At 31.8% G+C, this 17,359-nt stretch overlaps 2 protein-coding genes and 1 long non-coding RNA gene across 3 annotated transcripts; 2 read left to right on the top strand and 1 right to left on the bottom strand.

Moving 5' to 3' along the window:
- Positions 1-283: 283 nt before the first annotated feature.
- Positions 284-1,193, bottom strand: LOC114374648. The gene has a single exon (XM_028332314.1). It carries the CDS (start codon positions 979-981, stop codon positions 517-519), a length of 465 nt encoding a protein of 154 aa, XP_028188115.1. The 5' UTR covers positions 982-1,193; the 3' UTR covers positions 284-516.
- A 9,808-nt stretch (positions 1,194-11,001) lies between these two features.
- On the top strand, positions 11,002-12,664 carry LOC114374734 (aquaporin PIP2-7). Its single transcript, XM_028332405.1, has 4 exons — positions 11,002-11,436; positions 11,564-11,859; positions 11,984-12,124; positions 12,231-12,664. Exons 1-4 carry the CDS (start codon positions 11,124-11,126, stop codon positions 12,342-12,344), a joined length of 864 nt encoding a protein of 287 aa, XP_028188206.1. The 5' UTR covers positions 11,002-11,123; the 3' UTR covers positions 12,345-12,664.
- Positions 12,665-13,974: 1,310 nt separating this feature from the next.
- Positions 13,975-15,667, top strand: LOC114374735. The gene is made up of 2 exons (XR_003658620.1): positions 13,975-14,066; positions 15,400-15,667. It is a non-coding gene; the product is annotated as an uncharacterized LOC114374735 (long non-coding RNA).
- Positions 15,668-17,359: the final 1,692 nt, after the last annotated feature.

Below are 17,359 nucleotides of genomic sequence, written 5' to 3' on the forward strand. Positions count from 1 at the left end.
ATTAACACTGGGAAACTTGAGCCGAAAATGTTGTTTTGATTTGGTTAGGAGTCTCTGTCAATTGTGGTGAATAGATGGGGTCATAGGCCTACATCTTGGTCCCAAGACAAGACTAAACCCACCCACATTAAGTCAATATCAACTACCCACAAACCCAAACCTCACCAATCATTGAACAACTACTACTCTGCTACAGTGTTACTTCAACAATAGCACCACCAATTCACCATTTCGATTTTCATCACCGCATAATAATCCTGGAACCAAAAGATAGCTAACAAAATAAAGCGAAATCTGAAAGATAATAATAAACGACAACAATGACAATATTTAAAACAAAAAGCTCTCGGTGCAAATTAAAATCTCAAATTCCGATCTGATACACATAGATGCTGATCGAAAAAATGAAAAATCTAAAAATGACCTCTCAACAAAAGTCGTTTCAATTGGTAATACAGTAGTAAATTAATACGGTAATTAACTTATGTTATGATCCTATCATCCTATGGTAAGGGTCTAGTCCTGGAATCCCGTTTTAGCCCAAATCGCGTTTCGAACCCTACTGAGATCGCGTCCTTTGAGAGTCCTCCCAACTCCTTCGTGCACCGAGAACGAAGCGATTCTCGTCCTCGCCAGAAACTCGTGCGGAGGCACTCTCCCAACTCCATCTTCCTCATCGCTCCGCGCTTCGTCGTCGTCGTCGTAGTTCCTCCTCTGGTTCCGTCCGTACTCATCGCCGAGAATCTTCGACCAGTCCGGCACGTTCACCGGAAGCGACGCCGGAGCACCGACGCGGGCGGCAGAGGAAGAGGAGTAGTTGTGAAATCTGGAGGAGCGTACGGATTTGGCAAGTTCGGGAGAGTTAGCGCGCGCGGAGTTGTAGAGATCGGATTCGTGGAATTCGAAGGTGGAATCGGAGAAAGAATCTGTGTCCATGGCAGGGAGAAAGCGATAGGTTGCTCTACGAATGTTGGTGGCCATGCGAATCGCACTTTGGATAATCTTTGTTAGTTGTGGAGTTTGAACGTTCTCAATTGCTCTCAAGTTTTCAACTATACTCCGTGATGTGCTTTTATAAAGGTTAGATTGCTTTTTGAAAAGGGGAAATAAATGGTTGGTTTTTGTCTGGATAAGGGTGGTTGGAAATTACCAATATGCCCTGGGATGAGAGGAGAGTGAGTTTGAGGGTTACGAGAAGGATTGGAGCGGGTTCGAGAAAAGAGGACAGAGGTGGTCCCGTTGAGATGTTGGAGGAAGAGGACACGTGTGAAGGGGCATGATGCACGATCATGGGATATCAATTGTCCTCTCAAATCCGACACGCCATAATCACCATGTTCATCGTTTCAAACTTCCAAATTATATTTATCATTCCCCAATTGCCAATTTGATTAATGGAGCCCTATGATTTTTGTTTCGTCCTTTCATTTTCTCTCATCATTAAATTATGTCTTTTTCGTCTCCAAACTTTTTCGGCTTTTATGATTTTGGTTCTTTAATCTTTTAAAGGCTGGTCTTGATTTTTAATTTTTTCCGTCTAGTATTTTAATTATTTCCATCCAAATTCATAGTTAATTGCCTGCGTGATGGTATTATTTATATTAAAATTCTTATTTTTTTTTAGTAAATTACAGCAATATCTTTTGGAATTTTCATTAATTAATTATGCATGTATTTTCTTTTTTTAATATCTCTTTTACACTCCCTTGTTTGATAATACTAACTTCTGATAAATTTTTGAAGTGAGTCACGATAATATTCTTAATGTTTAAAAAAAATTAAAAATTAAATAATTCTCACATTTTCTCCAAACTTTTCCTTTTTTCTTTCAACTCAGTGCACTATCATAACATGACCACGATTCAAATACCATCACATAATTATTCCAAGTTAAACATGTTTAACTATAGAGTTCTTAAGTGATGGACTATCGAAAACTATATGTATCTTGTTAGTATGAGTAATACCAAATAATTATTTTAAGTTATCTTCAATTATACAATTTTATACCTGTACAATTTCCAAATCTCTTCCGTTCTGGTGTGATTCATCGGGGTGTTGCAACAATCAGCTTCACCCCACTCATCCTCAACCATTCAAACTTCAATGCCACCACCTTGCAGCACCTACAACCTTCACCCATATCACCGCACGACCCATCACCCACTATAACACCCATTGTGCGTGTCACCATCGCCAACAACACCCTTCCTCACACATGTTTGTCGAAGCTCATCAAAGGAAACAATCCATTTCTATCGCTTCGATAGGAAGAATCATAAGCAAAATAATGTGATTGTTGTTGTCGTCGATGAATTCATGAGCGCCAACGAAGATGGTGTTACTTAAGGCCTGTAACGGACCCACAACCCTTGTCAACTATGGTCAAGATTCTGGAACGGTTTCCTACATGAAAAAACATAGCTCAATGCAAAATGAAGGTGGAGTGCATTTTTCCACCGAGTGTTTACAAAGCTACTTGTTTTTCCTAATTGGGTATTTTGATGTTAGAAAATTGAAAAATGTGAAGGAGAAGATGAAGAGGAAGAAGAACGAAATGAGAAGGTTCTTGTCGTGTTTGTTAATGGGTTCCGCCCACGGTAGGTGTTAATTCTTATTATGTTTACTATTAATTGTGTTCATCGTTTTCTTTCTATTGGTATCTTTGTTGATTTAACTCAGTTATAGTGTATTGGTTTTTATGGTTGTGATGCTGCAAATTATTTAGTGGTTTGGTGGAGATTTATTATTGAAAATTCATTTAACTAAACTGGCCATTGGTGAAATTTTGCTGTTTTGCTGGTGGTTTCTTGTCACCTAGAGTTTATTCCATCTACCACGATAATATTCATTTAACTAAACTGGCCATTGTGTAAAAATTATGCTTACCAAGTGAAAATTGCTTTTCCATTTTTTTCAAAGTTGTTCACATTCTGAAAATGAAATCTCAAGAAGGGGTGAAGATATTCTGGGAATAAAAAATCATTAAAATATCGTGTCATGCCACATGCATAAACCTATTAACAAATGTAACATTGATTGAGGCACTGGGAGACATGTGTAACGAGAATGTAAAAGTTAGAGCATTTTGTGTAGGATAAAAAAAAAGGGTGCCTGTATAATTAGAGTAAACCTCATGAGATGTTGTTATAATTTTCTCTTTATTTTATTTTTTTACATATTTTGGTTGTTAAAAATCATCAGAAATTGCTTGAGTAATTTATTTAAAAGATCATAAACATATTCACTAATTGAAGTCATGCTAACCAAGAAAATTTCCAAATCCAATTCACTACAACGATTGAAGCATCACCTTAGACTTTCTTGTCAATCTCATGATTTGAAACTCAAATATAAAATCGATACCCACAATCAACCTTTCCCTTTGTGCAGGGTGTTTGGGTCGGGTTGCTACCCGATTGTGATGGGTGCTAATCACAGTGGTTAAGTTTGGTGGCTATGGCGGCACGATGATGGTAGTGGCCTTGGTGAAGGCGACGCGCGTCAGTGATGGTGCAAGTGCTGGTACGGTTATGGTTTTAGATTTGGTTCTTTCCTTGAGCAATTCCTTCTTTAGTTCTCACAAATTTATCATGCTAAATGATTATGCGAATCGAGAGTGATTTCATATTTGACTCGTGTGGTTTCAATTATAGTTTTGAATTTTTTTTAATATGTTCTTCAATTTCATGTGGTTTTTAACGGCCAAAAAATGGATCATAATAAAATAATAATAAAACGACACATAATCATTTAATGGTTAAACATAAGGAAAGGATCAAAACAATAATTGATAGGTGTCATCGTTGGGACAATAACAAATCTTTAGAAAGTTAAAAGACCAAAACCTTACAAGTCAAAAAGTTCAAAGATAAAAAACATAGTTTACTCTTACAATTATTGATAGGTGTCATCTTTCTAACTACAATATTTCTTTGGGTATTAAATATAATAAAAAGATATGACACACTAATTAAGAAAGTTAATTAATTACGTTTAATTGTACTAATTTCAATTGTGTTTTTTTTTCAACTTATCATTTATTGAAACTTTATATCAAAGATAAAATAAAGTTATTGAAACTAGAATATCAACTAAATGACAATTATTTTAGAGATAATAACGTTAAATAAGATAAAATAATTAAAATTTTATTGTATTTAAAATCAAGAAAAAATATATATTTTTCCATATATTTGAGACTGAAAGAATACCTTTTTGCATAACTACTCATAAGCTAGTACTCCCTCGGATGTCAAAAACAATTTCTTATAACTTGACGAATTTAAGTTCAAATATTATCAAGAGAGGTTGTTTCGTTTAGTATTCAACCATGTTTTACATAAGATTGCTTTGGAAAGATGACATACATGTGGGAAAAAAAGCTAATACAAATAAGTTTCAAATAAATATGAAAAATATTCATTTGACAATGCCTTTCTATTTCTCAGCTTGTCGACGAAACTTGCTTCGCAGGCTAACGCAGAATTGAAGACTCATTGAATTATTTGTATTCATCTCGCCCTTTGCTAGGGTCTGCTTCATAGGACCTAGGCTTGATTGGTTGGAGTTTTCTTGCAATAAACAGATACATAAATGTTATTTATGCACGAAATTGCAATTTCTACACAATTGTTGCTATATAATCGATTGTACAGGTTAATTAAATTGGATCCATGTTAACCGTTGCATTATTTTATATATATTTGACGCTTGATAATCAATGACAAAATGATGGACCAAATTTTCCCAAGTCCATCCGCCTTTCACAAACACAAGGAAGATTTTAAATTATGAGACTAACCCCTTCTAGGTTGTAAAAAAATATTAAGTGATCCTTGTTGATTATCATCTGGTTTATGGTCTCAACCAATCTTTACGTTATATATGTAATACATATTTTTAATTATTCTATCTTAATTTACAAATTTAAATAATGTTACTCAGAAATTAGTCGGAACCATGATAATAATATAAAACTATCTAATAATTTTTCATACATTGCACCACCTATTGTGATTGGACTTGTCTTATTTTTGTGACATTCGCAGTACGTTACTGTAGTTGGGCTTTGGGCCTTTGGGCCTACCATAATGGAAATTGTTTTTAGGCTAAATAGACATCAACACTTGCAAAAATGAAACGTTCCTACTCTGACAGAATGGGGATCTTACGCTCATGCATCATGCGGTTTAAAATTATGTTTTTAATTACGAGGCAAAATTTATAATTACAAACCATAACCTCGTGTCTGCGATCTTTTCAAATGGAGATTAAACTAGTATATATAATAAAAGGATGAATATTGGATGAGTTTATATATACAATGAGAGGGGATTATCCATCTGTTGTGGATTCTCCGAGTAGTGAAAATTAGCCAATAATTTTAATTGATCTTACTATTTGCCACTGTCAATGGACGACCCTAGCATGTCATCAAGAATAAGATTTCAATTGTACGCGTGTATGCAAAAACACCCTGTCAGTATCCTGTTCTATCGATGATGCACGGAAGAGAGAAAGAAGAGTAAGTAAAATGGTTTTGAGAGTGAAGTATAATAACCAAATTTGGCTTCAGCTAAGAAGGGACGAGAAAGAGAAAGATGGACTCTTGAGATGGTGCGATGGTGATTCAAGTCAGGTGACATTGTTTGATGGGTTAAAAAATTGACTCTCTAGAAGAAGGAGGGTGAAGTCACAATTTGCATGAATTATATATAACTTATTTATCCTATCCATTCAGTAAAATATAAATATTTCTAATATCTAATGGTGGCGAGTTAGTCGCCTTTGCAATTCTGTATCTATGCGCATCTAAAACTTAAATACTGTAGTAACATTATAAATATTTTTGAGTTCTTTGTTTTATTTTAATGATTAATCGTACCGACTTTCATTTTGTGAATCATGAAAAATAAAATTTATTTGAAGAATGATATTAAAAAATATTTATAATATTATATATTTTTTTCTTTCCTCGAAAGTTGTTTGTTACAAAATATTTAAATAATTAATTTGTGGAGGAAAAATATTTACATCTACAACAGAGATTAGTGTATGTTTGGTTTAGGAGAAAAAGTAAAAAAAAAAAGTAGAAAGTGATACGAATATATTAAAGTTTAAACGTTTTTATTTATTAATTATATAAAAAGTAAAAGAAAAAAGCATGTATATAAAATAACATAAATAGAAGAAAAAATCGTATACAAAAAGAGCCTTTATTAATTATTAATTATTATACAAGTCACCTTTTTATTTTCTCCCCAAAACCAACTGATTATAATTGGTGGTAAGTTAAAAAAAATATATAACTAAAAAAAGAAGGATTCTAAGGGTAAAAATAGGTTAGAGTAGACTTAAAAAGATCTAAACTTAATCTAGGATGAAGTTTTGAGGCCTGAGTCTGATCTATAGTCTATCAAAGGTTTTTATTTTGGCTCGGTTTGACTTTTTTAAAATCCTAGCCTGACGTGATAGCCTTTTTAAAAGTCTTCTCCACACTAAATTTTTAATATTTCTTTACTCTAGAGTAGGAACCTAATAAGAAAATGTTAAAGGAAAAGGAAACGTTAAGAGAAGTATGAAAACTAATAAAAATAATAAGGAATATAGAGGGGCACATGACTCACACCTAAATTGTAATTAAATTCTTACTTTATTATAGGAATAAAAGTTATAAAGCAGTAATGTGTTTGTTAGTTTTAAAAAAAATTTAATTGTACCCAAAAAATAATATAAATATATATTGCTACCCAAAAAATAACATAAGTATATATATATATATATATATATATATAAGTCGGTTTATCAGGCTTATAAGACTTTTTAATAAGTTTAAGTCTGATTTATTTAATTTAATAAATTTTTTTAAAAATTTAAACTTAATCTTTTAATTAAATAAGTCAATTTAAACCAAATTTTATGTAAGTCAAGTCCTAGATCCCTATTACATATTCCACCCCTACTCATAACAAACGTGTTCATATTTTTCACCTAAATCTAAAGTTCTTATGATGTTTGGGCCACTTACTGTTTTGCTGGACAGGCGGATGTGGATATACCTACTAGGCTTGGTATACGTAAGTTCCCAAGCAATTTGGACAAGTACTACACTGAACATCTTTTAAAAAGGTTGGCCCATATATAGGACCAATTTAATTAAAAAGAAGGTGAATGTTTAGAATACCACAACAATTATTGGCAGACTCCAGCGTGTCAATGCGCTGTCATATATGACAGGCTCAGTAATCGAATGGGACCTAAAAATAGTTAGTCATCTTTTGCATAGTATATAGTATATTAGAAAGATGCTATGGTCTTATTTTTTCAACCACTCTCCGGACATGGACAACAAATCTGCCATTGAAATAAATATATGGAGCAAATAATGATGACGACCATTGCGATAAGAACACAAAATTGACGTGTATCGCCGCCCACCTAATTCCAGTACATATATGGTTTAGTCATATTCCCCTATTTCAAATATCATGTGCATATGAATTTCGATTTTCCAATACCCTAAGTGATGTTGTGGCTGAGAATACACCACGTGTTGAACGCTTGTGCACCAAGATTATGTTCTCTTATTGCCCGTGTAAGATGAGAATGACTCTTTAGGTGGACGGTGGCTCCTTTGAAATTTTTAAGCAATAAATACAATTTCATTAACTTATCTTTATCTTTGTGTTTCAGCGGCATTTTCTCGCTGTGAATAGAATTATTATTATGTTTGTTGCTCATTCTGACTGGAACTACCACATTTTTTTATTTTTATTTTTATCATGAACAAGGCAGCTTAATCATGTCACTGTCCAATAATTCCTTCTCTCTATTGAAATTGTAGACAACTTCATTATTCACTGGAAGATGAAGGAAGGAAATTATAAGCAGAGAAATAGCAAGCGAAGCAGAATATCAGGAATCCCTGAAGGCATGCATGATCAGTTAGTCAACGAAAAAAACTTGTGATTCTAATTCATGAGTAATCTTTTCGACAGTCCCTACAAACAGGAGAAAGGGAAATTGTTCTCGTCCATTAATTTATACATGTTTTATGCGTGAATTGAAAGAAGTTGATTTGTGCTACACTCCTACGGGTGATAAAATCAGTTTACCTCGTAAATATAATTAAGAAATTCTCTCTTGAATGGATAATAACAACATATATAATTTCCTACCCGTAAGAAAACTATATATATATATATATATATAAGCTATTTTGTTCAAAATTAAAAAATTTAATTTGCTTTTAAAATATTTATAACTAAAAAATGTATGCTATTTTTTGTTAGATTATAATTACATAAAATATTTTTATTTTATGCCAAAAAAGTATTTTTTATTTATTTTAAAAATTGGTTAAAATTAAATCTTTTAAAACTATTAAAAACAAATTCTCAAAAATTAATAAATATTTTTTATTTTACTTTTCTTTTGAAAGTTTAAGTATTACGTACACTGAAAATTAACTTTTTGAAGTACTTTTTTAAAATAAAAATAGAAACAGATTAAACTTACTCATAAGTGGCGAAGTACACATTTTGTTATGTTATGTTATAACAATTTATTTGAATCAACATGTATGGTTGGGTCAAAGGAAAAAAAGTTACTAAAGTTTGAAATTCTAATAGAAGATGCGTCGATATTTAATGTTCTACAATGTCTTGAGAATAAGATTATTTCAAAAGCAAAATACGTATTTCAAACAAAAAGAATTGAAAAGAAGAAAGAAAAGGAAATGACAGTAGTATATTGATTATTAATTGAGGAATTTTTTATTGTATTTTATTTTATAAAATTGACTAATAATAGTATAATAAAAATAAAATGAAGTTAGCATTAATTGTTTCATATATATTGAAACAATAACTTTGTTTAGTCTTTTTGTTACATATTATTTTTTGACAAAGTTTAGATATAATTTTTAAAATAAGTTAAAACTTAGCTTGTATATGTCAATCTATATATCAAATATTATTTAGTAAAATAATTTGTGTTTAATTTTTATTATGTATAAATTTTTGTCTGACTCATGGGTTGGGAACAGTCGTGATTTATGACCGAAGGAAGAAAATATATCAATTACTATTTTCTGTTCTCTTTACCTATAATTGGTCATTAAATATTCATAATAATTTTGCTACAAAAGTTTTGGTACCAACATGTGTATAATTTTTATATTACACATATAATAATATGTAAACAGAATCAGCAATTTAAAATGTATATATAATAGTATAAAAGTGCAATTTTTGATATAAAAAGTATTTCAAAGTATTATTTTCCAACTGTTCCCAACCTCTTTTCTATATTTTTTTTATAACAACTTGTCAAATAACTGAATAAGACAGCAATGAAATCATAGGAAACTTTGAATATTCTTTGTTTTATGGTTTAAACTTGTTCTTCTTGTTGGATTATCAAAGCGGATGCAGAAAATATAAAATTAGAAAAAGAACTGGAAAACCAAGTTTAAAATAGTTATTGTGATTTAAACTTTGCATAATTAATTGATTTAATTACAAATATAGTGGCCTCGTAATTGTGACGAGGATAAGGTGAATCGGCCTTTTGTTTTGAACCTATTTGGTTTTAGGTGCGTCCAGATAAGTTCATCTGGCAAGCCTTCGTCACCCAACAAAAGTGACAACTACTTTTCTCCTTATTTTAATCACATCAACAATTACACTAATTAATGATTGATAGCTTTCTTCTATTTCCCAGTACAAGATATCTTAATATATTGCTATTTTCTATGCTAATATTTCTTGGCCACTAACTTGTGCTCGAAAGTTCTACAAAGGTATACTCAAATTTTAAGAAATGGCAAAGTTCAGGCAAATTAACGATAACTTCACATCCAATACATTATCCTCAAAAATAAAAAAGATAACTTCACATCCTTTAGCAAAATAAAATAATCAGCAGTTTAAAAAACTCCAATTTTCTATGTGCCACGAGATCGATCGTATGAGATTGGAGTTGTATTAAATTCATTTTATGTGATGAAGTTCTATTAATTTACGTAAGCAATATTCGAAACACACAACTGTACAAACTAATATGAAATTTCGTGGCTAATTTTTATTTGTGTATCTATTTAAATTCATTATTAATAATTTGTGTACGTTTGAGAAGTATTTTTAGTTCCTTTTACAAGTTTGTTTGAATTTATTAACCATTTATTATAAATAAGTTTATTTAGTAATTTGCAATATTTTTTATAATTTTCTTTTATTAATGTTGATGGTTAAACATTTTTGGTGATAATTTATATTAAAATTTCGATTAGCAACGTTCTTTAGTTGAAATTAATGCTCAGTAGATGTAATTTATCCAAAAATCTCCCACCAGCATATCGGTGGACAGAAAAGCATATCAGACCGTTGAATTGGCTATTGCTTGCTGCTTAACTTGCGTATCTAATTTAAATCTCATGGATTTAAGTAACCTATATTATTTATTTGTCTCTTTTGTTATTTTTTAGTTAAGAAAATTTGCCTTTTTTTTTTCTATTTCTCATAACATCATATATTATATCTATTTTTTTTCATCCTTTCTTTATCTCTTTTTCTTTCCCACCCTAGTGCTCTCAAAATGAAATTCATGTATACAATTTTTCAAAATAAAAAAGACAATAATTATTAGTTAATTTACTATTTACAAGACTTGGCCTTAGCCCTTAGCCACATGTAACCGTTGAATTAAAGAACGTTATTACTTATTAGGCGATGTTGGCCCACCGAAAGATAAATGTAATACTAAAAAAATGCAGATTTAAATATAGAAAAGATAATGGCAGAAAGAGAGAACATTGAGAAAAAAAAAAATAAGGAGCACAAGGTTGCAGTGTAGGGTAAGCCGCAGCATGGGACCATGCAAGCGAAATCAAGCTAATAGGGCGGCAAAAAAATACGCTAATCATGTCATCCTTCCCACATAGGCACATACGTACAAAACCTTGACAAATTAATTATTAATTCCACTCATTACAGCACTCTTCCTTAAATACCATCATCTTTCTTCACACCACACACCACACACCACACACCACACACCACACACATAGTAGCTATTATACTCTCTAGAGTAATTGCGGAATCTGCTAGAATTTTCTAATAATGGCGAAAGACGTTGAGCAGGTCACAGAGCAAGGTGAATACTCCGCGAAGGACTACCATGACCCTCCTCCGGCACCGTTGATCGACCCAGATGAGCTCACAAAGTGGTCCTTGTACAGAGCCGCCATAGCTGAGTTCATAGCAACACTCCTTTTTCTTTACATCACCGTGTTGACCATTATTGGCTACAAGAGACAGAGTGACACCAAAATCCCCGGTAACACCGAATGTGACGGCGTTGGCATTTTGGGCATCGCTTGGGCCTTCGGTGGCATGATCTTCATCCTTGTTTACTGCACTGCCGGAATCTCTGGTGCGTTCACCATAATTATAGTTTTTCTCACAAATCGCACACCGAACATAATATATATATACACACACACATAAATGAAAAGACAAAGTTAATGTTTATGAAATTGTGTGTATTTAATAATTTACAGGGGGACACATCAACCCTGCGGTGACATTCGGGTTGTTCCTTGGACGCAAGGTGTCTTTGGTGAGGGCGTTGTTGTACATGATAGCACAGTGTGCCGGTGCAATCTGCGGTGCTGGGTTGGCCAAAGGGTTCCAGAAATCGTTCTACAACAGGTACGGAGGTGGGGTTAACACTGTCAGCGATGGCTACAACAAAGGTACCGCTTTGGGTGCTGAGATCATTGGTACCTTTGTTCTTGTCTACACCGTTTTCTCCGCCACTGATCCTAAGAGGAACGCTAGGGACTCTCATGTTCCTGTAAGCATACCTTAATTCTTATTAGCTAGGTTTGGTGTTTTTGCTGGAACATATATCTGACGATATATTTTTTTTTTCTTAATTAATAATTACTTACTCATTCATTCAATTTACTTTAATAAAGGTGTTAGCACCACTTCCCATTGGGTTTGCCGTCTTCATGGTTCACTTGGCTACAATCCCTGTCACTGGAACCGGCATTAACCCTGCAAGGAGTTTCGGACCAGCTGTGATCTTCAACAACGACAAAGCCTGGGACGACCAAGTAAGTAAACCTTAACTTTTGGACAAATTAAGGGTTTATTTTTTACATGAAAAAATATATATATTTGTTAACACCAATAACATATGATTGTGATTGTTCTTTTTAGTGGATTTACTGGGTTGGACCGTTTGTTGGAGCTGCGGTGGCTGCAATCTACCATCAATACATTCTTAGAGGTTCTGCAATCAAAGCTCTTGGATCCTTCAGGAGCAACGCTTAATTAAAAAAAAAAAAAATCAAGTTTCTCCACTACCTAAATTATGATGATTTGGTCCTGTGTCACCCAAAACAAGAACAGTGTTTCAGTTCAAGTCTGTCTACAGGTCCCTCTCTTTTGGCTTTTCTGCTTACCCGTGGGTTTGGGGGAAAAGCCAAATACCGTGGGCTCTTGAATTTGTAGATAAGAATGCTTTTATGTCAAGGGTGTATTTGTATCCCTTTTGTTTTTAATTTCTTTTTTCTTCCAAGTATTTATCATCATGTGTTCACTTTTATATAATGTGGAGGATCATTAGCCAAGTTTTCTTTTTGCCTGTTTCATTCGTAAGTGGTGTATCTTCATCATCATCATGCTTCCGCACAAAAATTTATCACTCTTTACCTCTGTTCCGAATGCCTTAACAATTATCATCAATCTTGACTTTAGTAATTGAACTTTTCCGCACTTAATTATTGCTGGTTATTATTTCATTCACACACCTACCCGTGAAATAAAATAACTAATAATATACATAGCCTTCTTCTTTCAACTATTCTTCAAGTGGTATTTATGGAAACACTTGAGTACCTCTGTGGAACCAGTCTTGTAGTACGTTTACTTCTGATAAATTTTAGCAATAAATTTTTTAAATAGACTATAAGAAGAATTTTAAATATAAATAATCTAATTTAACTGCATACTTAATTGTTAAACTTTCTGTTTTGTGTCGTACAGTATTTTAAAAATAGTTTACGTGTTATCCTTCATCATAGCCTCTTAGACTTGAAAACGGATAAGAACAAAAGTGAGTGGCCCTTCCAATAGGCAAAATTTGTTGTGCTTTCACAATCATGCTACCCGTAAATATGTAAACTACAAATTTCTTGAACCTTCGTATTAATTCACCTGTTATCCCCTCACTTCATCAACTTCTTTCCCTAAAGAAACAAACATAACTTCCCCTGTCTCTGCTCTGCTACAGATTCCTCAAGTACTGTTGTGTTCACTGTTGAGGCCTAATCTGGACAACTATTCTCTCACATTTTTTATAATAAATTTATGTTTGAATGCTTATCCCCCAATGTTTAATTTATTGGAAAGAATAACAGTGTAATTAGTATCGTAGTTAAATTATAATTGCTGTAGAAAACTCCCAGCTTATAATATTATCTGACTCGGCTTTCGTGCTGGTCGTATGACACGAGATAAAGCAGTGGGTTTTTCTTTTTCTGAAAAAATTTCATGGTTGTAGTTGTTATGGACACTATAATATAGTTTGAAAGAAAACATATAAAAAGAAAGAAGTAATAAACACGTTAGGTTGATCATTCAGGATTCCTTAGTTTTGTGCCCCTCTGTTCATATATACAATAATAGATTGATGAGGTAATGTACTTATCTTTGCCATATTTTATATGTCTCTGGTTGGTATTTTGTGGCTATTTTCTATGTATAAGATTACGAAACATTTAGTCATTGAGATAATGAGATATAACATTTATATAACAAGTCGAAGAATATTTTTTTGGTCTCTCTTCTAATATCACTAATTTTATTTTACATATTTTTTCTTTTGCTTTTCTTTTATTATATATATATAATATGTTTTTTGTTTAAGATAATTTCTCTTAATTGTTTTATTTATGATCAGAGTTTGAGTATGGATAATTGAAGTGGGGCATGAGTGGGATGGTACAGAGTACAGACAGAGACAGAGCACTCATTGTCATAATAATAGTAGCGGTAATTAATTTCTTCGTGATTTGAGTATTTATGAAATTTGTCATCATCCCATAATTGGTTCTTTTCGACTATCTCACGTTTTCAACTTTCTTTGCTATTCTCTCCGGTTTGGATGGTAATGAATAGAGTTTGTACAGGATACCGTCTCTCTGTCTATAAGAAAAAAAAAAAAAGGACAGCTGAGTTTATGTTGGGTGCCAAAATTTTATACTTATATTAATATTAATTATTTTTATGTAAAATATACTGCCTCTCATACCCGCAAAATTTTTGTAGTTAATTACCCTCATATAAACCCAAACTTATTCTATAAATTCGTAGGCTTGAGTTTACTTTTGATATTATTTATTATTAATTCTTAATATAATCCTTATAATTTCTTCCTTTATCTTAATTCATTAATTTACTTAATTTAGGTTTAACCTTAAACTATCATAACTTTAAAAAAATTTGGTTTGCTTATTACCACACCATGTTAATGGTCTCACAAGTTCGAGAGACATGACGGTTCAAAACCAAAAAAAAAATGATGATTTTTTATTATATTAATACAAACATATATTACAAGTCATAAATTATAGTTATAACTTCTATAAATCTGTTTTTCTAAAATAAAAATTTAAAATTATAAATGTCAATTACAAATTTTGTATTTTATTATTAAAAACAAAATATAAAAATAAAGTCATTGTTAGTTTTTATCAACGACCATATTTATTTTATTATTTGTCTTCATGTCACATTCATTTTATATAAAAAATAGTAGTTAACTTGAAACTAAAATTATTAGTTTGTTGATTTAAAAGTATAATCATATACCTAAGAGAAGAATTTTTCACCATATCAATACAAATATATAATATAAGTTATAAATTATAGTAACGACTACGAAACAAAAATTGAAAAAAATAATCAAAGCCACAGATGACAACATATTTTTTGCATTTCATTATTAAAAAATAAATTCGTTAACCCTATCAATGAATTTATTTAATTTATTATTTGTCTTCATGTCATATTTATTTTATATTTAAAATAATAAGTTCTTATTCACACTTAGAATCTTTTTTTTTTTTTTTACAGAACTTTGAACCTACTTTTGTAGTCATTATCCATATTCGATAATCACGGCTTACATACCACTTTTAAAAAATATTCAAATTGTTGACTAATTTAGTAATTTTTTAAAATAAAATCATGTCACTTGATGAAAAGGCCAAATAAACCTAATGAATCCACTATGATTGGTCTTACATCAAAGAAATTTAGATAATGTTTATGAAGTTATAAGTTCAAACCTAATCAACAAATGTTCTATATACTTCATGTTCAGATCCAACAGTGAATAATGATCTTTCTTCGCCATTCTCGGATGTACAAAGCTTCACACTGACTCACTTTATCTGGTTCGCAAAGGTTGGGGCTGCTTATCTTAAATTGCAGGGACATGTGGGTTTGCTGTGGAAATTGGTTGTGCATTTTCAGCCCATAGCAAGTTTAGTGGCCTGGGCAGTAAATAAGCAAACACAAAATTTGTACACACATTTCCCCCTCAATATCCAATTAATTTTTTTATAAAGATTGTTAATTATTTTCATTTCTTTGTTTTTTGTATGCATATCTTAAAGCCTCTATTCATTCCAAATGGGCCTTAGTCCGTGGCTTAGTTTTTGTGATAAATTCGAATAAAACATAAAAATCTTGAAAAAAAAATAAAGCATAAAAATAGTATTATGTGTGCATTTTTCATAACAAAATTATATATAGCGACAAAATTACAAATATTTTAAGTAGGTAATTTTTCTTTTTGTCTGAAACTCATTACAATCAAACAAATGGCGGGATATTAACAAGTATGCATGAAGTCTTAAAACACTTTTATTATTGTTATTGTAGAAAAGAGAAAAAAAAATTAAGTCTGAAAATCGTGTATGAAAAGATATGGTCTAAATAAACTTCGAGGGATACAAGTGAGTAATAAGAATGTGAAAAAAAACCCTAAAAGAAAAAAATATTTTTTATTTGTTGAAATAAAAAAATAATTTGGTTTTTTCGAACATAGTCAATATGCTTATAATGTGCTTATGTGCATATTAAGGTTAAAAATGCAAATAAATTGGCCAGATAAGCAAACATGTTAAACAAACGTTAAGGTTGTGTACCTGTGTTTGTTCAACACGAAAAAAAATAATGAGAGGAAAAGTTGCTGAGAAAAAAAATGGATAAAACATGTTTTTCTCTCGCATTTGCTTCGCATATATAGAAGTAGAACCAAGCGAGTATAGAGAAAAAAGTTAAAGTAGGATACCCAATTTGAAAATATCGGGAGAGAGATACTTATTATTTTATTTTTAATTTTTCTGATGCTCTTTGTTACATCAAGTTATATAATATCACATTTTTAAACTAGCTGTAAAAAAATTAATATTTCTATAAAAAACAAAAAATGGAGGTGATAAGTGAGTTTAGTTACTACTAGCTTTGTGAAACACAGCGCACACGATTCTTAATTAACATAGCATCAACTTCTCACATACATGTAGTGGAGGAGTGGGGCCTAGTGGGAGAAGAACACATTTGATTAATATTCAGCTCTTGCATGCGCTTTGTGCCTTTGTAATAATGTGACAGAGTGGACCAAACAGAGCCTTTGCTGCCCCTCTAAGCTAAGGCAACCCCCATGCTTCAATTACTACTCCTTTTCCCCGTAGCGACTAAGCAAAGCATAACCCCCCTTCCTCAATATAGTAGACATATACACATTAACAATTGCTGAAAAGTTCACAAAAATTCTATTTGGCTATTAACACGTGAATAAGACCCCGATGAAGATGAGTTTGTGATTAATACGCCAATAACCAATGCATTGCATGCTTTGCATAATATTAGCAGTGAGGGTTTTACTTCAAGGAAATGATTAGTTAGGGTGGTTGATTAATTACTGTATGATTTATTCTCTTGTAACTAATTACTCGTATTAATTGTATGCACTCAAGTACATGAACCAAGCTTTCACAGTCCCTACTTACTCAAGTGTAAGAATCATTCTTGGAGCCACGTCAAGACATTCCAAATAGCACAATAATAATCTGTATGGTCATGACAAGAGGCCATTTGACTCTTTTGCCCAAGCTGTTCCAATCAGTACATTTTCTTGTACTTAAAGTAGAAACCATTTTGATGCGGTCAGGGACAACGAGGAGAAAGATCAAGGAAAAAAAAAAAACCCACGTTGATAAAGGATTGAACAAAACTTAGATGCAGTTGTGATTAAAAGCTCGTATTAAAAGTCA

This window comes from Glycine soja, chromosome 11, assembly GCF_004193775.1.
Source record: "Glycine soja cultivar W05 chromosome 11, ASM419377v2, whole genome shotgun sequence".
In the NCBI taxonomy this organism is placed as follows: Eukaryota; Viridiplantae; Streptophyta; class Magnoliopsida; order Fabales; family Fabaceae; genus Glycine; species Glycine soja.